General features: G+C 52.8%; 1 protein-coding gene across 9 annotated transcripts in view; it reads left to right on the top strand.

Annotated features, from left to right (window-relative positions):
• TNS1 (tensin 1) overlaps positions 1–24,565 on the top strand; it is a 244,910-nt gene that overhangs the window by 200,501 nt on the left and 19,844 nt on the right. For 4 of the 9 annotated variants that reach the window (XM_055397229.2, XM_088827672.1, XM_088827680.1 and 1 more), the window contains 5 exons: positions 6,016–6,102; positions 11,056–11,252; positions 12,125–12,200; positions 16,677–16,769; positions 17,853–17,891. In XM_055397229.2, the coding sequence (XP_055253204.2) occupies positions 6,016–6,102; positions 11,056–11,252; positions 12,125–12,200; positions 16,677–16,769; positions 17,853–17,891 (492 nt within the window). Of the gene's footprint in view, positions 1–6,015; positions 6,103–11,055; positions 11,253–12,124; positions 12,201–16,676; positions 16,770–17,436; positions 17,461–17,852; positions 17,892–24,565 lie in introns of all 9 variants that reach the window. The other 5 variants (XM_055397230.2, XM_055397231.2, XM_055397234.2 and 2 more) reach the window with 5 other exon arrangements.

Below are 24,565 nucleotides of genomic sequence, written 5' to 3' on the forward strand. Positions count from 1 at the left end.
GGTACACAGACAGATTATTCTAAGAGTGTAGTGTGTGCTACAACAAAGATGAGGATCAAAGCCCCAGAGTCTGGGAAAGAAAGGCTTACCACTAGGACAATCAGGGAAAGCTTCCTGGAGGTGGTGACTCTGGGACTGGAGTACAGATTTTTCTAGGCAGAGGTGAGATGCTGTCTGTAGTGGCAAAGTTTGAAGGGAGGCCTCTGTGGACTCCAGTTCCCTTTTGGGCCCTCGAAGAGGCATAACAATGTCTGAGGGTGCTCCAAAGCCCTTGGACTCTCTGAGTGTTTAACCCTAGTGGGTCCTCTCAGGATATTTATGTCTCCAGGGAGGCCAAGATCCCCCTTCTTGTTCAGCTATGCTGCTAGTCCTTGCTTTAGGACCAGCTCTGTATGGGAAGCAGGCACTGAGAAACAGAGCTCTCTTTCCTACCAGAGAATGGACTTATCTTTCTGGAGTGAGGAGAGAGAGTGGGGCAATCAGACAGGTTTACTGGGGAGATAAAGGCAAGAAATGGCTGAGTGTCCAGGCCATGTTGCAAGGAACAGGAAGGACTCCCTACCTTCACTTTGGCCTAAGCCTATAACCATTCCATGGGGATAGCTAAACTGGGTGGGAAATCCTATGAGCTGGCTTTGTTGTAGGGGTGAAGTCCAGGCAGGGGTGGACCAAAGCCTGGGGTGAGGGGGACCTTGTGCCAAGCCCCTCAGATGACAGGGTGGTAGAAGGTCAGAAGAGGACCCTGGGCAGCTGAGTCTGCCTTCTGTTCCTTTTCCTAAATTTAGGGGAAGCTGAGTCACCATGCCAGCTGCAAGAAGGGAGACGCCCTTCTTGGGGATGGACAGTCGGTTTAGGGAGGGAGCTGGGGCCAGGCCATTTGGCTTTTGGGCTGAGTCCAGGATCTGATGTGGGGCCATGGATGCCCTGCTTCTGTACTTCAGAGCAGAACACAGCCCCCAGTTCAACTATGGGTAACTTGAAATTGGCCATAATGGCAGTATTCACACTATGGAAATTGGCAATCAAGGGCTTCACCATCCCTGGAGATCTGGTCTAGCAACACATCATCAGCTTTACCCAAGGGTCAAAGAATAAGATGACTAGCTCTGTAACCTGAGGGGCAAAATGGTCTGTGGCGTGGTCCCCAAGGGACCATCTTCTATTTTTGTTCACATCTGGGCCAGTAAGATAAGGAATACTTGGCTTGTCAGTAGGAGCCATTTTATTCCTGGTTTTGTTGAAGGGAAAGGAATGGGCTCTATCAATATTTTACAGAGTTGGGGTGGTGGCCTGAGGAATGGTGACACACTAGTCTAATGATGGGCAGTATCTGAAGAAATTTACCCTGATTCTGTGCCTGTACTGGTCTCAGGCGTCTCTAGAGGTAAAGAGTTCAATGCATTTTGGAAATCAGATGTGGAGCTTATCCTTAAAGAGTCTAGAGTTTAGTAAGGGGAAGAAAGAACTAGAACTTTAAAATGAAGTTATTTATAATAAGAGAAGAAGAGAAGTATGGAGTATCTAAAGAGAGAAGGATGAATTTCCCCCCCCTACCAGAACCCTTGCGTGTAGCTCAAGAGGAAGCCATACTTTAACGGCCCCAGAAAGATGTCCATCTTACAGTGGCTCTCTGCTCAGCCTTTTCTCTCCTACAAGTTTCTGAGGTCTTGCCTCTCAACCTCCATATCCTGTAACTGCTCAGGTTTTGGCTGCCAAGAAGTCATAGGGATGGAGGGATATTATTGGCACACTATCTGTGTCCCCCAACCCTGCCGTCATCTCCCACACCAACTCTGAGTGACTCCATCAGGAGAAGGGCTAAGATGTATAGAAAGGACAGTCATATTTTGTCCCTAGGGCTTCAGAAGGTCTCTTTGGTCCATGCCCTCTCATGACCAGTATTTCTTATGTCAGCAGATCTTGCTTGCACACCTTCTTCAGTAGCCCTTCAGGATGTCTGCAGTGCTTGTTGCAGACAAAGATGCACCAGCAGGATTAATTTGTGAAACAGTCTAGGAGCCAAAGGATAGACTTTCAGCACTACCTCTTTCTTCTCATTCTGTATTCTTCTGCAAGGAGCTGGAATATAAGCTTCAACATGAGTAACCTAGGAAACTCAGATCTGAGGAGAACCTCTGTTTGGTCATGAAAATGATCTAGTTTCTTCTGGCCTGTCACCCTCAGGTCTGCCTTTTCCCCCTTGGCTGTCCTCTGTACTTCAATTCTGTGTCCTTGGTTCATGCCACTTTGATCCAACTACTACTTATGTCTTATTTCAGCTTAGCTCTCAGAGAATGTCAGAGTAGTTTTCTTAACTTGATAAAGAATAGATACCAGAAACCTGAAGCACATATCACAATTTCTTGTGAAACAGTAGAAGCAGTCCCATTACACCAGGGATAAAATAAAGATGATTGTTATCACCGCTATCATTTAACATTGTGTTGGCTATCCTAGCCAGTGCAATAAGACACGAAAAAGAAATAAGAGTCAGAGTTGTTGAGTCCAATCAAGCTTTCATATGATCCAGATTCTGTGCCTGGACTGATCTCAGGTGTCTCTAAAGGTAGAGATTTCAATGCATGTTGGAAATCAAATGTGGATCTTATCCTTAAGGAGTCTAGAGATCAGTAAGGGGAAAAAGAACTAGCACTTTAAAATGAAGTTATTTGTAATAAGAGAAATATGAAGAAAAGTTCTGTATAAATGACGAATAAAGAAAGATCACTATCAGCTAGAGAGACAGGAGGTTCTGTGTTGAGTATATATTTTAAACAGAGCCTTGGAAGATAGGATTTTGAAATGGGTGAGATTATTGGAAAAGGAAGGCTTATAATGAAGCTAGGAAGGCATAGGATGTGTTTGAAGAATGGAGTGGATTGAGAGCAGATAGTCTGTGTAATAGAGTCAAGAAAGGAGCCTGGGGCTTGCATCTGGTTGGTTTTAAATGCCAGAGAGAGAAGCTTGAATTTTAGCTAGTGGAAGTGAAGGAAGCCATTACTGTGTTTTAGGAAAGGATGCCATGATCAGAGCTGTAGTTTAGGAAGATGTATCTGGTGGGTCTGGGGAGGAAGGATACAAAAGGGGAGAGACTTTGAGCTGGGAGATGCTAGGAGCTTATTGGCTAACCTAGGTGATGGGGACTGAATTAGGGTGCTGACCACGGAAATGAAAAAGAAGGGACGGGGCAGGGATGCTGTGGTGGGGTGAGAACCAACACACTTACACGTTGATTGGGAGGAGTAAGTGAAGAGGAGGGAGATATGAAAGACAGTTCTGAGGCTCCATAAATAGAAACAGAATGACTATTCCATTAACAAGCCAGAAGTTAGGAGGAGGAGCAGTTTGGCATAAGATGAAGATCTCAGCATTAGTTATGTTGAATTTGGGTGACAGTGGAGGCTCCAGATAGAGATGTATGGAAGGCAACCGGACATCTGGAATTGGACCTGAAAGAGTGGAAAGTGCTATAGATTTGGGGGTCATCCTCACAAAGATGAAGGTTAAAGCTTTGGGCGTGGATGAAATCTCTATATATCAGAGGGCATGGAGAGAAAAGAACTTAGAATGAAATGGCTGTGAGGGAATGGGAGCCATGCAGGGCCTTGAGAACGAGTGTTCAGGGCAGTGAGAAGGCACTGAGGCAGTGGGTCATCATAGAAATCAGAGTAGTAAAGGGTTCCCAGGAGGTTAGCGATGTCACCGTGGAGTGATAGTGAAGAGGAAGACTCAGGAAAAGTCACTGGGCTTGCCAATTAGGTGGCCTCAGGGGTTTTTCAAAGGCATATTTTCAGTAGAGTGGTGGTGACAAAAGCCAGACTGAGGGATTGAGGAGTGAGATGAGAGAGTGCAGACAGTACATCACCTGTGCTTTCGAATGGTTCTGTGATGAAAGGGAGGAGGGTGGTAGCTAAAGAGGGTAGCAAGATCCTGAGAACTTCTTTGTGTGAATATAGGAGCCATGAGAGTTTTTAGAAGTGGAGGAGAGAGAGGTTGAGTATGGAGGGAAGAGTGAGAAGAGAAAGGTACAGGAGAGTGAGAAAGACGCTGGTAGAACAGGTCTCCTTGGAGATAAGGAGGGGGTGGGCTTAGGAGTACATACCTGGGTAGATGATTTAGCCTCAACCAGGCGGTAAGGTAGGGGTTTCCCAGGTGGCTCAATTGCTAAAGAATCTGCCTGCCAATGCAGGAGATGCAAGAGACGCGGCTTCCATCTCTGGGTCAGGAAGAGCCTCTGGAATAGGAAATGGCAACCCACTCCAGTATTCTTGCCTGGAGAATTCCGTGGACAGAGGAGCCGGGCGGGCTACAGCCCATGGGCTTGAAAAGAGTCAGATACAATTGAGAACACGTCTGAGCTGAGGAGGTAAGGTACCTCTTCATGAAAGAAGAATAGAGAATGGATACACATATAGTGAAATATTGGTGTCAACTTTTGAGAGCTTGAATTAAGAACTCAGTTTTTATATTTTGTCGTGGGAAAAGGAGACGAGATCAAGGCTTATTCTGTCATTCATTCGACATATGTTCCTTGTCTGTGGTATGTGTGAGCCTCAGTAGGCTCTGGAGAAATGGTGGTAAACAAAAAAGATAAAGATTTTTTTTTAAGAGGTAGAAATGGACAATAAACCAATAAGCAAATACACATATGATTTGTCAGATGGATGATAGGTGCCATATAGATAAAGCAGTGGAATGCCAGTGAAGGGTCAAGGGTGGTGGTGGGGTAGTTGGATGGTCAGGGAAGAACTTTGTTGGTTAGGGAGGAAATGTGCCAGAGGAAATAGCAAGTGCAAAGCTTCCTGAGAGAAGGAAAAGTCAAGGTTTCTGCCTTGAGCAACTAAAGGATAGAGTTGCTGTTCTTTCAGATGGAGAAGAATGTGGGAAAAGCAGTCTTAAAGGTGATACCAGAAGTGTGATTTTGGCCATGTTACATTTGAGATGCCCATGAAGTGTTTAAGATGGTTGGACGTATGAGTCAGGAGTTTATGGGGGAGAGGTTGGAGTTTAAGAATGTGGGAGATACTAGTCTGTGATGTCATGTGAAGTAAGAAACTGCATGATCTTACCAAGGGGGTGAGCACAGACAGAGAGGAGGTCCTAGGATTGAATTCTGGAGCTTTGAGACATGAGGAGGAACCAGTAGAAACAAACAAACTGATATGGGCAGCTTTTGAAGTAGAGAAAACTCAAAAGGTATGGCTCTCTGGAAGCCAGAAAGAAGTGATCCTGGCCACTGTGCAGCCCCTGGGGTGTGAGATGGATTGGAGTCAGCTGGGTTGAAGAAAAACACATCACAGGTCCTTACAGTGCATCCAGGCAGGCTCATCTTAAGGACTTTTCAGCGGTGTCTAGCAGTTTGGGGCAGGAGTTGAAGTGGCTCCTAAGTGGCTCCCATGGAAGAGGATTACTAAGGAGGGTGTGATGGAAGAATAAAGGGCCGAGGAATGCCCTGATGCTTGGGGAGATGACCTTTGGACTGAGGCTGGCAGGGTCACTGATGAATTCAGGGGGAGGGAGATGACCATGAGAGGAGCGAGGGCCTGGAACAGGGACGGGCTGACCATGAGGGTGGATGAGATGTGGAGCCAAAGGATTGAAATCTCCTGGCCCCAGGCTGGCACCTTCCTGCTCCACGCTGTGGTTAGGAAAGAGAGAGGAGAGTGGTGTCCTGCTGGACCGCAAAGCGTCCACCTGTCCTTTGGAGAAGTGAGACCCCGGATCCACCCTCTCTTTTCGTCTGACACCCTGCCCAGCTCCCTCAAGTGTGTGGCCAGCGTCCAGACTCGGAGCACCAACTAATGTTGATTTTTTTCTTTGTTTTTGTTCTGTTTTCGTCTCGTTAAATGCCTCGTCCCTGGCGTTCTTCGTGTGTCCTGTGTCCATCTGTCCCCGGTGCCGTGGTCGTGTTTCCTTCCTTGCCTGGTGGCCTCCTCTTCCCTCCTCCCTCGTTCCCCGCCTCACCCCATGCCGCTTGCCTCCCCTCTGCCGGCTCCCCGGGGTGGGGGTGGGCAGCGTACAATGCCAGGCTGCAGGGCACTGGGCGGAGAGTCGGCTCCTGGCGCCCTCCTCTCCACCGGCTCCGATCTTCCTCGCTCTCTGGTTGGTTCCTCTCCCTCCCCCCTCCTTTTGTGAGTCACCCTAGCCCCGCTTCTCTCTCTTCCCTTCCGAACTGTGCCCACTTTCTTCCACCTCCTCATCTCCCCTCCCTTCCCTCTTCCGTTCTCTCCTTTCCATCTCTTTCTTGCTTCTTTTCTCTCTGCCTCCCTCCTCTGTCCTCGCTCCCTTCTCCCTCCCTCCTCTCTGCATGAGCGAGTGCTCCCACTTTCTGCATGGACACGGCCTGATGCTTCCAGCCTTGGCCTTCCCTGCTGGGAAAAGGGTCTGGGGTGACTGGACCAACTTTTAGGCTCCTTGTGGGCATGCAGGTCTTTGCAACAAAGGCACTCAGTGAGGGTTTGGGACAGCCCAGCTCTCCAGCCGCCTTGGCTCTTAGATCACCTGGGCTGTCCTGGCCAGAGCCTCAGCAGGAGCCAGGCTGTGCTCAGTATGGACCAGTGGGCACAAGACACAGAGTGGTGCCCCGGCACCTGCTGCTCTGTCCATTCTGGAGTATAGCACTTGATGGGGCAGGGCACCCCCACCTCTGACTCATCCTGAATCTCTGATCCCAGGACCCATGGCCAAGAGTCAGAAGCCCCGGGTGTGGTCCTGGCTCTGCCTGTGACCACCTCTGTGACACTCCCGGGCAAGTGTCTGAAGTGCTTAGAGCTCACTCTCCCAGCATGACAAATGGAGGATCGTAGCCAGGCCATGTGCCTTTAGCTTGGTGACTTGACGTACTCTAATATGGTGGCCCTTCCATCCAGAGTCACGCTGCTCTATTTGAGAGTGATGTGGTCCTCTGGCATCCTCCGCCCCAGCTGGACATTTAAGCCCTTAGGCTTTTAGTTCTGGGGAGGGAGTCCCCTCATCCCATCCCAGCTCCTTGGAAGCCAGAAGCCCAGGTCAGGGAGAAGATGGTGTTCACGGGTTTACCCCACACCGTGGCCTTAAGCAGCTCCGGGAAAAGGCTTAGGGGCTGGAGGGAGCTGTTGACTCTGGCAATATCTGGTGCTTTCAGGGCCCTCCTTCTCCCAGTCCATGGACAATAGGGAGATGGCTTCAGCAGAATGGCTCCCTGTCGGCCTCCTCTTCTGTCCCTCCACCTTCTTCTCGGCCCAGTGGTGGGGAGTGCAGTGTCCAGCTGGGCCTGGGGTTTGGGGGAGTTCTAGGGGTGGGCCTGTCCTGAGGGGAGCTGGCATGGCTTGCCCTGGGGCTGTTAGCTAGTGTGATTGCCGTGTGGCTTTCTGGTGCCCTGGCCCCAGCAGGTGGCCTCCCGGATCCCCTCGCTTCTGGAGCCCCAGGCAAGCAGTCGGACACCCAGCCCTGCCACCTGGAGCTGAGGATTCCAGTCTTTTGGAAAATGGAAGGCTGGAGAGAAGAGCTGGGTCTGTGAGGGTGGAAGCGGCCAGTCCGGGGGTTGTAGGGGAGGCACGTGATGAAGTCTGGACAAGGACATTTGTCCACGGACGCCGGGGCGGTGGGCAGCCGTGCTGTATCTATGAATCAGGTGTATTGATGTGTGTTAGGGTGACAGCCTCTAGAATTGTGTGTGTGTGTGTGTGTGTGTGTGTGAGATGAAGGAGATTCTTGATCTCAGGTCCAGGCCACTTTAGGGGAGCCTTGGAGTCGGCCGTCCCCTAAGCATAGCACCATCCTGGGGGAGCAAGTGAGGGCCCTGGGAGATGGGGCTGCTCCAGTGCCCTGTGCCCTGCTCTTCAGGTCTGGTGGCCAAGGTGGAGGCCCCGGGCTGAGGTGACCGCTGTCCTCCAGGAGGTGGGGAAGGCGTGATTCCCAGAGTGTGTGAGCAGCCCTTGGAGGACGACACATGGCTTCTTGTGGAGTGTGTTACTATTCTAAAGGCCACTTTCTGGCTGCTCCTTTGTGCTGCTGGGCTTAGAAGGCTGGACTCACCAGCTTTGCTGGGAAGACTTTGCAGAGTCCCTGGGCTGCCTGTCTTCCCCGCACTTTCTTCATAAATTTCCTCTGATCCCCGGTCTCCTGCTGATGAAGGGCTGACTGTGGAGGTTCTGAGGATGACGGTGACCCACCACTGTTCCTGCCAGGCTCAGGCTGTGTGTGCCCACGTGTGCCCACGTGTGTGTGTTTGTGTGTGTGTGTGCAGGGAGTGGGGCACTAGACAGAGGCCCTGAGAGTGGTGTCGGGGCCAGGACACTGAGAAAGTCCTGGGGTGGGGGTGGGGGGATGTGCTGGGCGGAGAGGAGGCTGGTGGGAGAGCGTGGGGCTATTTTTATTATCTGTCAGTCGCTGGGACATGAGGGAGGGGTGCTTTCCCTCTGACATAGGCTGTCAGCTTGTGTCCAGACGTCCCAGCTTGGCTGCGGAACAATGGGGCTCTCTTCTCTCCCCTCTGCCATGGCCCATCTCCCCTCCCGTAGAGAGGGACAAGAGAGAGGGAATATGGCTCTCCTGGCACTCGGGGGGCAGAACTGGGCCTGCCAAGGCGGACAACAGTAGGGTACTGTGTTCAAAGAATGTGAGAGGCCCAGGGCTGGACACTGGGCCTGCGGGGGGCGTGCCGCGGGAGAGGGTCTGTCCCCGTGGGAGTGGAATGCGGGGCTTCCCTCTTCTGCAGAGGGAGGCTGTGCTCTGCAGGACCCTACGCTTTGGAATGGCAGCTTGTCCATCACCCTGCCTCCGGACAGAGCTGGTCCCACTCTGGTGGTGGTGGAGAGGGGGCTTGAAGAAGAGGTGTGATTGCTCTCAAGTGTCTGACTGCCTTGGACTAGACCTCACACCCTCCACGGCCTGGAAGCTTCCCCTCCCCACAATGATCTAGCCTCCTCTCTGGGCCACTGCAACCCTCTGCAGCCCATGAACGTGGAACTCATGTTCTGAGTGCATCCGGGAGAATGTTCTGTGTCCCTCTGGGAGAGTCAGGGCCCTGAGTGAAAGCAGACCCGTTTTTCAAGGGCAGACATCGGATCCCCAAACAAGGACATCAGCCGCCCCTTGCAAAGACACGGGCTCTGGCCAAGGGAGGCAGCGGGGCTGGGCTAGCCGGAACTCAGTGCAGCCCTAATGCGTTTCTTTTAACCTTGGGGCTGAACTTAGTTCCAAATCCCCGGGAGCCTTTTCCGAATGAGCCTCTTTAGTCACAATTATTATTAGAAAATCAATGGCTATGTTTGTTTCTCTCTAATGTTTTTGCCAGGAATGAAACCTCTGGACTAAGCTCTCAGGGAGGCTTGATGGGGAAGGGGGCTTGGTGGAGGTGGGGGAAGTGTGAGCGAGGGCGGGGACCCCCCTCATTCTCTGAGGGCTGTGAGACTGGGGTTGCCCTAGGTTCCCTGAGTGGGCCCTGCCCAGCCCTTCAGAGGTGTGCCCTGTCCCCCATCTGGGTTGATCCTCATAGCAGCCCCTGGTTAGGACGGTGCGGCCCCTACTTCTCTCTTCTGCAAATAAGGGTCCTTCGAGGCAAGGGGCTTATTTGTTTTAAATAAGGTGGTTTGTGAGTCTGGTTTATGGTCTTCACCCCGGGCTCTTTTTTCTCTTGGTTGAGCTGGTAGGCAGGTTGCCTCTGATGAATGAAGAGCTGGGAGTAGAAACTCAGGACACCACCCCAACTGGGGACCTTCTGCATCTGCAGGTGCTCTCCAGACGAAGCTCCTAATTATGGGCTGGTCTGAGTACACATCTTGGAGTGACTGTGTGTGTGTGTTTGTGTCTGTGTGAGAGTGTGTGCATCCATCCCTAGACTTGGCAGCTGGCAGCCTGTTGTTCATTGCAAGGAGGTAGGCTTCTCAGTCCATGCTTTTCATAGTGGCCTCAGTGGCGGTGCCAGGCGGGAGCTAGGGATTCTTGGGGCCATGCAGACCCCCCTGTGAAGGGTAGATGACAGTTCAGTCTGATCGAGGCGATTTCTGCTTGGCTGTGCTGGCTTGTTGCTGAGGCCGTCTGGTGTGTGCGCGCGCGTGTGTGCCATGGGGTGGCCTGAGGCTGGTGTAGCCAGGGTCTCACGAGACCGTTGATAAGTCCCAGCACCTCTCTTCACCTCGCTTGCCCTCTTGGGTGGTGGTGAAGGCAGGGCTGGAATTTCCTTCTTCAGGGTAGTGAGGATGAGGGGCCCGCCCTCAGGCTGGGTCATGGCCTCTGGGCCCCAAGGGAGTAAGTTTTCTAGGATTCTGGAGCCAACTCAATGAGGCAATGGGTTTCGTGCCGCAGCCCAGCTGTGGGAAGAGGGAGTGGGAAGGGAGGAGGGTGAGGTTAAGGCCTGGGGAATGGGAGGGAAGTACACAAAAGCACAGGAGGCACTTGTCTGCAGGCTCTTTGCCTGCTGCTCTGGGGCAGCCTGGAAACCTGGGCCATCTTTGGGGCATGAAAAGTGTGGGCATACAGGAAGTGGGTGGGAGGTTTCAGAGCGGCGCTGGATGGATGAGGGTTGGGGAAGCCCAGAGAAGGCCAGCAGTATTCCAGGGGCCAGCTGGGGCTGGGACACCGTGACAGGTCTTAGTCATTTCTTGGGTTTCTTCTCAGGAGCACCATTTGCAAGCTGGTGCGTCATTCAGTCTTTCCAAGTCCTTCCCCACGGGTCTGGTGTTGCTTGTTGGTTGATGCAGTCGCCTTGGAGACTGTCTCTCCTCCCTCCACCTTCCCTCCTTTGCCTGGAAGCTCTGGCCCTCTGCCTCTGGGGCTTGGAAGAAGTTGACATCTGTTTCTTGTATCAGTCCTTTGTGCTCTGGGCCCCAACCCTGTGTAGAGTAGAGATTCCTGCTGAAGGCCAGCTCAACCTAAGCAGAGTCCCCCACCCAGCAGAGAAACTAGGGTGTGGGCAGAGGGAGGCTGGGGGAGGAGGTGTGAGGGGAGGCAAGTCCAGCTCCAGCTTGGCCCCCTGAGCTAAGATGCACTGCCTCCTCTAGGGGAGTTAGGCCAGATTGATCCTTTTCCCCCACATTTTGCTCATTGCCCTCTCTGCCCTGCCATTCCTCCCAGGGGTGCAGGCTCGGGAGAAGCAGCCTGCAGAGCCCCCAGCACCTCTCCGGAAGCGGGCTGCCAGTGATGGGCAGTACGAGAACCAGTCACCAGAACCCACATCCCCCCGTAGCCCCGGGGTTCGCTCACCTGTCCAGTGCGTCTCCCCAGAGCTGGCTCTTACCATCGCTCTCAATCCTGGAGGGCGACCCAAAGAGGTGAGTCCTGGGGCCACAGAGGGTAGCAAAGCCCACCTGAACTATTGAGGGACTTGATGGTCATCTCAGTAACGGTGACCTGTCAGTAAACTCAATATTTTTTTCCTCCCTGCATCCTCAGCCTAGGGCTTCTCTTTGGTTTGTGGAATCACGAGCCAATTTCCCTCTCTAAATAACTTTTATTCCCCTACTTCTTCCATGAACACTGAGACAGGTTTCCTTCTTGAGCTCCAGAGAGCTCCCTTTATTAGGGTGGTGAGGACCCTGGTGTGATGTAGGTGACCACAGACTATAGACTCCAAGCCAGATCCTACAGACTAACCCTTTCTGGATGTAGGGTTTACTTAGGAGATAGATCTGATTTCAGTGTCAAAGTTTTTGTATTTTTGAGACAGTTCAGCTGTTTGAGGCAGTAGGTCTTAAACTTTAGTGAGTATAACAATCACCAGGGAGTTTGTTAAAAATGTAGATTCTCAAGTCCCCCTGTAGAAATTCTGGCCTATTAGACTTGGGGTGGGACCCAGGAATCTGATTCTGGAAGATGCTGATGTGAGTGGTCCATATTTGGTAAAATCCCAGGTTAATGGGTCCTTCTGGACATAAATGGCGTTTGGACATCTTTTCTCTCCTGCCTTCTGTCCCTTCTCTTTGGGCCTGTTATGAAATATTTCCAAGGCAGGTACTGCTGGACGATTGCCTTGCAGTCAGCCACTTTCTGTTCTCCTGGCTGCAAGGAGTTGTTGGGGCCACAGGTGACGAGGATCTGCCTTTGACCTCTGTGTTTATTGGAAAGGGTGATGGGTTCGGCTGGTGACTGGAAACTCCTCTTCAGGCTCACAACTATGGTTTTCTTCCCTGTTCTCCTTCTGCAGCCCCATCTGCACAGCTATAAGGAGGCCTTCGAGGAGATGGAGGGAACCTCTCCGACCAGCCCACCACCCAGTGGGGGTAAGAACTCCACACTCAGCCTTCCTTCCCTGGGTCCCCTCTGGCCTGTGTGAGCTTCCCAGGTTTGGGAGTGCTGGAAGAGTTGGATGGGGCCAGAATCTGCCGCTTCTTATCCCTATGGCTCATCTTACTTCTTCCCTTCCTCACCTCTCTTCTCTCCACTTCTTTTCTGCTGTCCGTGCTCACACATCTAAGATGCAGCAGCTGCATCCTGGGATCCAGGCTGACCTACTCTGGGGTCCCTGGACTGCCATATTATGGTTTGCTAGTTGCTAAGAGTCTTTGCATCCTATGTGTAAAACACCCCCCATCCTAAAGTAACCCTTGGACCTTCTTGCTTCTGACTCCCATTTCTGTCTGCATCCAGGCACCTCTTCCACTTCCTAGTTTTCACCAAGGAAAGAAAGGCTCAGAGCCCTTAGGTTGACCATATGCCCAACTCAGCCATCTCTTGGCCTCCAGACAGGAGCCTCTAGTCTGTGTCTTGCTCTCGCTAGAGGGGCAGATCCCTGAAGGGCAGAGACATTTCCAAACAGTGGGAAAACCTGGATGAGCCCAAGAGAGAGGAAGTATTCCATTTCATGGTAGAAGAGACGTGAAGAGGAGCTGGAGGAGACCTGGGAAAGCAGGGGTGGATCAATACCAGGCGGTGAAGGACTCAGGGTTCCTGTAAGAGGCCTGAGTTGGCAGAGGTGAAGAGACTAGTGGTGCTCCAGGATTAGACTGGGGGGTCCACCCGAGCTATTCATTCGTCCAGGTGAGACAGGTGGAAGGTGAGGACGGGAGAGTTGGATCTGGCCATGTGTTCTCCGATGGCTGGCTGTCCTGCCGGGGGGAGGAATGTGGCCCCAGTGCTTGCCTTCTGTGTCAACAGAATTATGTTGGCCACCATCGTGGACACGTACCATGTGCTCAGTCACTTCAGGCGTGTCCGACTCTGTGCAACTCCATGGCCGGTAGCCCGCCAGGCTCCTCTGTCCATGGGATTCTCTAGGCAAGAATACTGCAGTGGATTGCATGCCCTCCTCCAGGGGATCTTCCTGACCCAGGGATCTAACCCATGTCTCTTACATCTCCTGCATTGGCAGGCAGGTTCTTTACCACTAGAGCCACCTGGGAAGCCCATCTTGGACACACAGGAAGCTACATTTGTGAGTGGACTGTCCAGCAGAAAAATAACATGAACTGTTTGCACTAGAAACTTTTCTAATAGCTCCATTAAGGAATATACAGGAAATTGGAGAAACTAATTGTAATGATTTTTTAATTTAACTCAAAATATCCACAAAGTATTATCATTTCTATAGGTAAGTAGAAATAAAGCGATTAATGAGAATATTATCCTACAATCTTTTTAAGAAATCTAAAAAGAAGTTGGTGAAATTCATTCTAATAATAGGTATTATTTAGGGGATTTCTTGCTGGTCCAGTGTTTAGGAATCTGTGATTTCACTACCGAGGGAGTAGGTTCAATCCCTGATCCGAGAACTAAGATTCCCACAAACCTTGCAGTGTGGCCAAAAAAAATTAAAATTTGCTGTTATTTAACCCTAGGGATCCGGAGAAGGCAATGGCAAGCCACTCCAGTACTCTTGCTTGGAAAATTCCATGGATGGAGGAGCCTGGTAGGCTGCAGTCCGTGGAGTCGCTAAGGGTCGGACACGACTGAGCGACTTCACTTTTCACTTTCACACATTGGAGAAGGAAATGGCAACCCACTCCAGTGTTCTTGCCTGGAGAATCCCAGGGACGGGGGAGCCTGGTGGGCTTCCGTCTGTGGGGTCACACAGAGTCGGACACGACTGAAGTGACTTAGCAGCAGCAGCAGCAGCAACCCTAGGGATCTAAAGTATGATTTCAGCATGTGATCAATATAAAGATATATTTTTCATTCTTGTTTCATACAAGTCTGAAAACCACTGTGTGCTTTTACACTCATATGGCGCCTCAGTTCAGACTGGACACACAGCAGGTGCACCATAGCCCCGTGTGGTTCGACTACCGTATTGGACAGTGAAAGCCCAGGGCAGTCTGTTCAAGACAGCTCTCTAGCCTTATAAAAGGCTTCAGACTCCTGAAATCTCTCTCCCTGGTCTTAACTCCCCAACCTGCACGTGCATGCGTGTGTGTATGCTCAGTCGTATCTGACTCTTTGTGACCTCCGGGACTGTTGCCCGCCGCACTCCTGTGTCCATGGGATTCTCTAGGCAAGAATACTGGAGTGGGTTGCCATTTCCTCCTCCAGGGTGTTTTCCCGACCCAGGGATCGAACCTGTGTCTCCTGTGTTGGCAGGTGGATTCTATTACCACCGAGCCATCTGGGAAGCTCCCCGCCCCACCACCTTCACACTTGCTCCAATTTCCTGTGGGTCCAAACAGCCAGGATCCTGGCCATCACCCTGTCTGGGATGAAGCCATCTGGGCTGGGCTAGAGTTGGTTCTACCACATGTTTCTCTTCCCATTCTTCTCTCCCTCCCCTGGGTCAGACCCGGGTGCCTGGGGAGGAGAGAATAAGTTCGAAGTTTCCTCCATGCACAGGGTTGGGAGAGAAAACAGAGGCGGAGAAATGCAAGGAATTCTTCTCTGGGGAAGCCAAGCCTTGCCTGGCTTCAGGGCCACCCACATGTCTGCCTCAGCAGAAGGGCTGGATGCCTGGGGACTGAGGGCAGGAGTGATGAGAGAGCTGGAGGTGCTGAGGGAAGCCCAGAGGAACCTCCCACCACCTCTGTCTCCTCGTCCCCTTCACCTCGTTCACCTGCACTTCTGCTGCACCCACTAGGCAGACTTATGGGCCCAGAGTCTTCCTGGTCATTCCACGGACAGTGGTCTCTGAGACTGGGCTCATTCTTCCATAATTAATTACATTCAAAGTCATTTGTCTGACCAGCATTACTAAGTGCTTGATAAGCGCCTATTGTAAGATGTGTGTGTGTGTGTATGTGTGTAACGAGAGAAAGAGGGACACACAGAAGCATGGAGGCCTAGACCTACCCCCTGCCTGGATGTGTGTGTTTGTACACACTTGTCCCCTCTGCTATATCTGTCCGCTGGGCATCTCAGGACAGAGTGAGGGTAGAGTGTAGGGCTGGGCCAACCATCTGGACTCCTGTGGTGCCTCTCTGTTCCCACGGACATCTGTGGATACACCAGCATGTGCACAAATGTGTGTGTGTGTGTCTAGTCTCTCAGTCATGTCCGACTTTGTGACCCCATGGAATGTAGCCCACCAGGCTCCTCTGTTCATGGGGATTCTCCAGGCAAGAATATTGGAGTGAGTGGCCATGCGCTCCTCCAGGGGATCACAAATAAACTATTTAAATTGCTTTCATTGGAAGATTATATTTTGGGAGTTTAGTTTCCTGTAGGTCTCACTGTCTTTTGGGGAAAGGGAGGAGATGCCAGGGAGGGTCTTGGAGCTGCTGTGTGGGTCCTGGGCACCCAAGGGTCACGGCTCATCTGTTGAGGCCACTGGGGTGGGGCAGGCAGCCTTAGGCTTTTGGCGGCCCTGTGTGACTGCCTGTCCTCCACGGCTGTGGGCTCTGCAGGGTCCTGAGAGCTGCGACAGGAGACATGGAGCTCATTTCTTTACTTCTCCTTGGAGGTGGGTTAGGAGACGTGACAGCTGCCACTGAGAAATCTTGTGACTGGGCAGAGCAACAACCTTGCAGCTCAGCTTGGAGTCCAGCCACGTCCTTGGCTGATGGGAGAAAGCCTGACTGCCCTTTTTGACCTTGTGTATTATATGACACTTCCAACCCAGACAGGTGGCTTGGGAGGTGACCTGGGTTTGTGCAGGGTGGTCATGCTCTTGCCCACGTATTTTAGAGATGGGGCTTTTTCCTCTTCCAGAACACTGAGGTTTGGGGGAAGTAAGAGAGCTCCCAGCTGAGAAATTCTCTCTTCCTGGGGCTTGCAAAGGGCCTGTTCTTCTGGAGGTCAAAGACCTGTGGCTGAAGACTGGCCTGGGGACTCAGGGTTGGTTTTGCTGGTGGTCTCTTCTCCTCCTCTGTCCTTTACAGGTTGTCCATCTTGATACTCCACTTTCTTTAAGTCCATCTGTGTGTGTGTGTGTGTGTTTGGGGGTGGGGTGGGGAGTGTGAGAGGAGAGGTTAGAGAGACAGTGATTTAGAGCAAGTCAGAGGGCGCCCGAGAAACCAGCATGTGTGTTATAACTGCGCAGTGTGGAGGGACCATGTGGAAGAAACTCACGGTCTAGGGATAGAAATGACTTTCTGGAGGGTGAGGGGTGAGGCTGTTTCCTGACTCCTTTTACCCTTCATCCTATGGAGAAACACAGGAGACGGGAGCGGGGAGTGGAGCCTCTCCGGCACCACCAGGGTGGGGCTGATTCCTCTGCTTCGCTTCCTGCTGCCCCCCCAACCCTGCTCCCCGACATGCCCTCACTCAGGAGGTGTCCTCTCCCCACACCTCGGCCCTCACTCACTCCCAGCTCTCCCCTCTTATTCCTGGTGCAGTGCGTTCCCCTCCAGGTCTGGCCAAGACACCCTTGTCTGCTCTGGGCCTGAAGCCCCACAACCCAGCTGACATCCTGCTGCACCCCACTGGCGGTAAGTGACTCTGGCGGGAAGGGAGGCCGCTGGGGAGGCCAGAGGGAGGGGTGGGGAGCTGGAGGATGCCTGTGGTCCTGGGCAGGGCCCAGGCCTGGTGGGTTCTCGGGATTCTTCTGGAAATAAGGTGGCAGCCTGGTTCTGTGTCCATGCTGAGGTCAGGCCTGGGTGGGGCTCTCTGTTCAGGGGTTGAGGGGGATGGAGCCTTCCTGCCCTTGCCTTGTGGGGTCAGCACCACTCCCAGCATCCTCTGATGTCGGCGGATTGGAGGCATGCCCTGTTTCCCTGGAGGTGGTTAACTTTCTGCCAGAAGCCTGGCTCCCATACCCCAGAGTCCATGTACTTGTGTGCCCATGAGCACACAGACACACACATACATGCATGCACACACAGATGCAGACATGCACACACACACAGACATGCACACACAGATGCAGACATGCACACACACATGCAGACATGCACACACACACATGCAGACATGCATGCACACACTCCAGGTTCATACCTTGTCACATTCCCCAGCTCCTCTTGTTGGGAAAGGGAAAGCAGAGACCCTGGGCCCTTAGTGACCATTTCCAACAGACTGAGCCCAGAAACTTGCTCTCTAGACTCTGGTGTGGGCTGGACTGGGGCTCTGGGGACCAACTTTGCTTCTTTTCTTTAGTCCCCAGAAGACTGATCCAGCCAGGTAGGTGGGCAGTGGCATGACAGGTGTGAGCCACGCAGACACACGGCCGGGCACAGCCTCCCACTCAGGACGTGTCTGCATGGCCAGCGACACGGAGTCAGCGGGTGGGGGGGCTGCCTGTCACCAGGCCAGCACACTCTTGCTTGAGACGCGGGGGCTGTAAGAGGGACACGGGCCTCTGTTCCCGAGAGTGAGGTCCTGTCTTACCTGTGAGCCCTGGAGGGCCTGCCTCTGCCTCAGCCTCACCCCTTTTCTCAACAAAATCTCTCTCTCTCAGGAAATAATCCCTGTTAATGCTTCTCTCTCTCCTTTTCGCTCTTCCTCTCCCTTCATCCCCTGCCTCTCTTTTCTGCCTCTGCTTCCTCCTCACCTCTCTTCCCATCTTCCCTCAGAGGAGGATGAGAGGAAGGTGCTGACAGAGCTTTCTGAAGGTAAGTGAGGTGTTGCTGTGTGACTGCTTCCTGCTCTCCGTGTCCAGGAGTGGCTGTTCACTCCATTTGTTCCTCCTGGCTTGGGGGGGCGGTGGGCAGCTCTCTTCTCTGATCAGGGCTCATGTGACCGGGTGCATAGGCCGCGCCGCCCCCGCGAATCCCCACCCCCTGATGGGTGATCAGGGGGGTGACGAGCTGTCACTCTGGTGATGAGCTGTCATTCTGGATACTGACTGAGGTGCCCATAGCCCCAGGGCACGGGTCCAGGCGTGGCCAAGGGTCCAGGCACTAGTGTGGTGCCACGTTGCTGACAAAATGCTCCTCCCTGGGAGGCATTCCCGCCCACCTGCCTGGGGTGCAGCAGCCCCTTCAGATGTCGGGGGCTCCTATCCCATTTCTTGGGTGTGCCCCACATGTACAGCTCAGAGCACGATTTCTCAGCCTCAGCACTACCGACGTTTGGGCCGCACAGTTCTTAGTTGTGGGGACTGTTCTGAGCCCTGTCGGGTGTTTAGCACCATCCTTGGTCTCTACCTACTGTCACACATGTGGGGAGCACTCACCCGTCATGACAATCAAAATGTCTGCAACATGACAAATGACCCCAGGGGGGATAAATGCTCCCGGTTCAGAGCCACTGTCTTGGAGACACAAGCTGCCTTCTGGAAGCCCTTGCCTGGTTTCCTATCAGCACAGACGGTAGGATGTCTGTCTTTCTAGGATCTTGGATGTTTTGGGGGGGATTTTGAAGAAGCTATGGATCCCCCCCGCCCCCCTGCCACACAGATGCCTCGGGACAGCCATGCACAGTTGTGACAGTATCTGGTTAGCACGTCTGTGTCCTGGCTTAACCCCCGATTTAAATGAACTCAGCCTTGCACATGGGAAGCAGAGAGGGGATGTAATCTGGTTCAAGGCCTTCAACTAGTTTATTAGGGACAGAATTCAAAGGATGACTCAGAGCAGCAGGTGAAATGAGGGAGATGCTAGCCTGGGTGGCCTGGGCTTCCGTGTCCCCATCTCTACCCTGAGGGAAGCGGGGGATGGGGGTTGGACGAGGTGGGTGTTGAGCACCTTCCAGCTTGGATGTGTTAGATGTTCTGACTTCCCACCTGGGCCCTGGGTCCGTGTGGCCTGGTTTCTTTAAAGACTCTGTCCAGGTTTTTGTTGTTGTTGTTGTTTTGGCTGCGTCTTGGCTTGTGGGATCTTAGTTCCCAGACCAGGGATTGAACCCGGGCCCTCAGCAGTGAGAGTGCAGAGTCTTAACCACTGGACCACTAAGGAATTCCTCCTTCTGGATTCTTATTTCCCACATCCTTTGCACTCACTACCTTGATTTTCTATCCCCAAAGTGGGCATGGATTGTACCCCTCTGAATCTGCCATCACCCATGTAAGATGGCTGGAGTTTTCCATAAAGCTTTGCCCACTGCTAGTCAGCCAGAGTTCTAGCAACAATGCCAGACTGCCTGGGGGTTACAGAACAAGGCAGCCCCCAGAATAGATCCCAGAATGGGATGAACTACAGTGGGCTCTCACCCCTGGCCAGCCTCACACCCAGGGGGAGGACCTTTCCCTGGGCTGGAGGTGGGCTGCTGGTTCTTGCCAGGGGTCTAGAATCAGCTAGGGCCCAGAGCCAGTATTCATGTGCTGTGTTCCAGGAGTCGGCCCACCTAGGAGGCTCTCGGCTCTCCTTGTGGTTGCTGACCTCCGCAGACTGGTGAGACCTATTCAGTCTCCAATGGGAAGGTCTGAGGGTGACAGGCCCTGTCTGTGTGTTCCTCACTTGGGGATGACACTTCAGCAGAATGGGACTGACACCTGGCCCTTGCGCCTGGTGAGTGAATCTCAGCCTATAGGCGCTGAGCCCTCTGACTCTCCTTCATCTCTCCTGGAGCCACGGAGTCTGCAGGGGAAGGTTCTTAGGGGTCCACTCTACTGCAGCCATCGTTTTCAGGAATGTGGACCTGAGGTCCGTGCTGTGAGGCGGGTGTAGGCATCTGCCCAAGGTCACCGTTAAGAGGCAACAGGGCTAGACTGGACTTACTGGTCTGTTTCCTAATCAAGTGGCCACTTCAAAACCCTCCTCCTGCCTCCAGGCGCCGTGCCCTGGGATTCCAGCGTGGGCATCGGAATTGTTGTCTTGACCTGGAGTGGGGACGGGCCAAGGCTGTGGCCGGCTGGTTCCATGTTTCCTGACTCATGCATCACCTTCTGGGTCAGACTAAAGCGTATTCTTTGCTAACCCTCTGAAGCGCTGCTTGATTGCCCTGCTGATAAGTGTGAATTCAGAAAAAGATGCCCATAAGGAAAAAATAACCAGTAGGCTTATTCAGCAAGGGGGAAAAAGACTTTAGGGAAGTGCTCTGTTCAAGGTGCCATGCTAAATGCTTTACATCTATTCATTCTGTTTTTCATTGATTCAATAAATATTTTGTGTGCCTACTATGTGCCAGGCACTCTGGGGATATAATAATAAGCAGTACTATGGTTCCTAATCTCATGGAACAAATGCATGACCGGTGGCAGAATTAAATTATCACCGAGAATTATTGAGATAAGTGCTCCAAAGTGAAGAGATACAGTTTTTATGAGACCCTGGCTGAAGCGGTAAGATGCGAGGGTGAGTGACATTAACTCGGTGACACTAGGATGGGCGAAGAGCTTTCCAGTAGAAGTAAAGGGCACTTGCAAAGGCCCTGGGGTAGGAGGAATAGCATTTCCGCCCCCCATGAATTGCAAGGTCAGTGCAGTGAGAGCAAGGAGGAGCTGGATGCTGGAGCAAGGGGCAGTGTGGTACAGAGTGACGGTCAGCAGGCAGGATGCGGCCTTGTGGTCATTGTCACAATCGTCTTATTTAAATAATCACAGAAGCGCCGAGGGGAAGGTGGTAGGAGCCCCAGTTTGCTGATGAGGCGGTGACGTGTAAGGATGTTAAATGACTTGTCCAGGCCCAGACAGCCGATCGGGGGCACAGCTGAGAGTGTACGCTGCTTTACATTGATTGCACGGGGTATGACCTCTAAACATGAACAGTCTTTACTGGGTGTGGGTACAGGGTACCATTCTCCATGAAAGAAGCAGAGGAAGAAAGCCCATAGCAGTAAAGGTATGAGGTCAACATCAAGGATCTTCCAGTGGGAAAATAGGGAAAGAAATGGCTGAACCTTCTTTCCTAGAGGAATGGGAACAGGGAACATTCGGCTGAGGTTCTGTCTGTTCCGATGATTAGGTGGGTGGATTTGGCACAAAGGAACGCTGCAGATTAGAAATGGCCCCTCTGGGGGTCCCTCCTGCTCTGAAATTCTCGGTGATGGTTGCACTGTGCCATCTGGGTATATTAAGGTAGTGCTGTGCAGCGCAGATTTGTGGAGCCCCTACTCTGTGCCAGGTCCTGTGCTAGGCATTGAGGACATAAAGGTGAGTGAGATAGCCTGGTCAGGATGATATTTCAGCACAAGGTGGAACTGCCGAGCTGCGGGAGGACCAGGGTATGATGGGAACTCAGAGGAGGGCCGTGTGGCCCAGTCTCAGAGTTTGGAATTCCAGCTTTTGAGTCCCTGGTTTGGGCCTCAGAAGTTTTACTTCTTTCCTGTCTCCATCTGCGTGCCTTCATTTCACTCGGAGCAGCCAGGCCGTTTCTCTCCAGGAAAAGAACCTTTTCTGCGAGGCAGAAAATGCACTTGCTGATGTGGGTCAGGAGCTGACAGTGCCCCCAGCCTGGTGGGGCCAAGTCACTAAGCCTCCAGCCCAGCTGCTCTCGGCCTCCAACAGCCTCTTGGAATGGGTTGGGGCACCTGGAATGTTCTGCATGAAGCACCCTCCTGGCCCCACATCTCCTGCCCTTCCCAGTCCCCATTGCCTCTGGGTCTAGCTGCTCCAGGATTGGCAGAGAGGAGAAAACTGCAGGAGAGAGTGTGCAAAGCAGCAGGAGAGGGGGCAGAGGGAGGCAGATGCCAGCAGGCAGCTGTGGGGCCGCTGATAAACTGGCGGTGGAGCTAGCAAGAAGGAATCAGAAGGAACTTTCTCGTCTCCTGTCACTTGATCCAGGCTGGGCAGGTGGGTGTTCTCATTCCTGTTTTACAGACGAGAGAACAGAGTCCCAGAAAGGTTGAGCAGCCTGTCCCTGGTCACCCTTCCAGTAAGTGAAAGACAGGGAGCTCACACGTTGTATGTTGTTCTAAGGTAGGGAGAAGAGGAAAATGGGAACAGATAGGGAAAGTGGGTGTTTTCAGTACAAAATCTGAGTCTGAAAACTTGGGGGAAATGGACTGTTTTGGCTTTCGAGGTTGGTTTTGAACAGGTATGAAGTTGGACTCAGAAAATCAAATATCTTCCCAAAGGTCCCCCCTGCTGTGGGCTCATGAGGAGCAGAGATTGAGTGAGTCTGTGCCCTGATTTAGTCCTGGGAGGTCAGGAAAGGTCAGCCAACCAAGAAAGAGGAAGGAGAAGAAAGTGATGGCAGGGCCAGGAGGGCTGGGTCTGAAATCCACAGGCTGGGAGCCCCTGAGCAAAGCCCCCAGGCTAGTTGGCCACCTAAACTCACAGGGCTGTTAACTGCAAACGTGGTGGGAACCACTGCGGGTGCTTCTCCCTGGATGAGTGGGCCTGTCTTCAAGTTCAGAGGCTGAGTCCTCTGAGAGCTCCTTTGTAAGCTGCTCTGCAGCTGAGGATCTGATGGATGTGAGGACGGGGCTCCTGAGGCTGATGCTTTATGAATGTGGCTATCCTAAAGCCGTCTCAGGTTTTCTGGTATCTCCAACTTTCTAACATACCATCCCTTCGATGTCCTGTGCAAACTGCACTCAGGCTCCTGACACTGCGTTTGGGTCAAAAGGAGTTAGTGGGGACATGGCCTTGACTCATGGTAAATGGGGCAGACGGGAGTCCGTCTCTGTGGTCCCAGGCCTGGCTCCGTCCTGACTCTGGGATTGGGTGGTGTGGGTGGCCTTACTTAGATTTTACTGATGGTAGACGTGGTATGTGTACTTTTTTTTTTTTTAATAGGATGGGGTGCTGATCCAATAATGTGAGCTGCTTACCCACTGTATGGGTCAGATATTGGCAGAAAACAGATAGCTCATTCCAATGGGGCAACTGAAGAGGGTTTAATGGACTATTTAGATGGTCTGGGCAAACCAACGAGGGATGGTGAAGCACCTCCCCGGATGCTCCCGAGTAGGAGGCAGGAGCCGTCCGCACTCCAGGCCTGAAGAAATCAGGAGGAGCTGGAGGAGAGGGCCCGCCCCTGGAGCTGGTGTCTTGGGTGGAGGATGAGGCCTTGGAACTTATACCCTCTCTCCCCACCTACCTCCATCCTCTGTCAGTCCTGCCTACCAGCCAGCTACCAAGGGCCAAGGCCCTCTGGAGCCCTGAGCCCGGGGGTCTGGGGGTTGCTGTCAGTAAAAGCTGACCTTCGGGGACACAGAGCAGGCTGGGGAATGAATCAGAGGACGCGGCAGGTGGGGAGGACCACAGGCTTCAGGGCTCACCCTCGGGCATTTTAGCTTGAACTTTTGGGGGTCAGCAGGAATTCAAGGGAAGGAGAAGAGCAAACGTGTGCCTCTTAGGTCTTAGTCACTGTGTACCTCTGCGGTGGAGGGAGAGAGGGAGCAGAGGGTAAAGGTCATGCATCTACTAGTTTGTGAGACAGACACTTACTGAGGATTCACTGTGTGCCAGGCGCTGTGAGTACAGATCGGCAAGGAGCTTGGGGCACCCAGGGAGCAGATGGATCCTCTTGCCATCTCTGGGTGGGACAGAAGGGTGCTGGGCGCTGCGGGCACCAGGGTGAAGCTTTGAGCCTGGAGGTGTCCAGGTGGAATTTTCAGAGAGTGACCCCGGGAGTTGAAGGATGGGCCAGAAGGTAGGCTCTGGCCTTGGGTCTCAGCTGCCATTTCTGTGGGTGTGAGTTCCTATCTGAGGGTCCCTTTCTGTCAATTCGAGTTACCCCAGGCTGTGGAGCCGGCCCCCCAAGGCTAAAGACACACTGAAATTCTCAATCCCCCTGATTTTCAGCTGGCCGCATGTGCAGGGCCCAAGAGCAGGCTGTGGGCCAGACCACCGGGGTTCTTAGGCCAGTTCTGTCACCTGCTACTGTGTGGCCCAGACAAGATACTTACATTCTCCAAATTCTACTTTCCTCATGTAGTTCTTTGCTGTTTCTACTGTTATTGATAGTCTGTGGAGCTGGCTCTTCTCTGGCTGATGGGCTGGAGTTCTGAGTAGCAACAGCCAGCTCTGAGTGTCCCATGAGGCTTGGTGACCCCTCTCTCAGCACCGGGAGTCAGGAGACGGTAGCTATGGCCGCTGTGTGTTCTGGGGCAAATCGCTCCACCTCGCTGGGCTGAGGAGACATGTTACATCAGGAACCAGTAAACTATGGCCAAATCCTGGTTTTGGAAAGTTTTATCGTAACACAGCCATGCTCATTGCTTTATGTGCTAGCCGTAGCTGCCCTCGCGATAACAGGCTTGAGTAGCTGTGAGAGAGGCTGTCTGGCCCCCTCCCTGCACCCCAGGGCTGCACGGACTCTGCCGTTCTTCCACTTCTCAGGCTGCTTTCAGTGGTTGCCCTAATTGTGGTGGGCACAGTGTTGGTGTGTGCTCAGGTCACATCCCTCCTGGGATGTCCTCGGGAACGGTGCCAGGTTCGGAGGTGGCAGGAACACCATCT

This window comes from Moschus berezovskii, chromosome 2 (genome assembly GCF_049115385.1).
Source record: "Moschus berezovskii isolate FMDL1 chromosome 2, NW_MosBer_1.0, whole genome shotgun sequence".
In the NCBI taxonomy this organism is placed as follows: Eukaryota; Metazoa; Chordata; class Mammalia; order Artiodactyla; family Moschidae; genus Moschus; species Moschus berezovskii.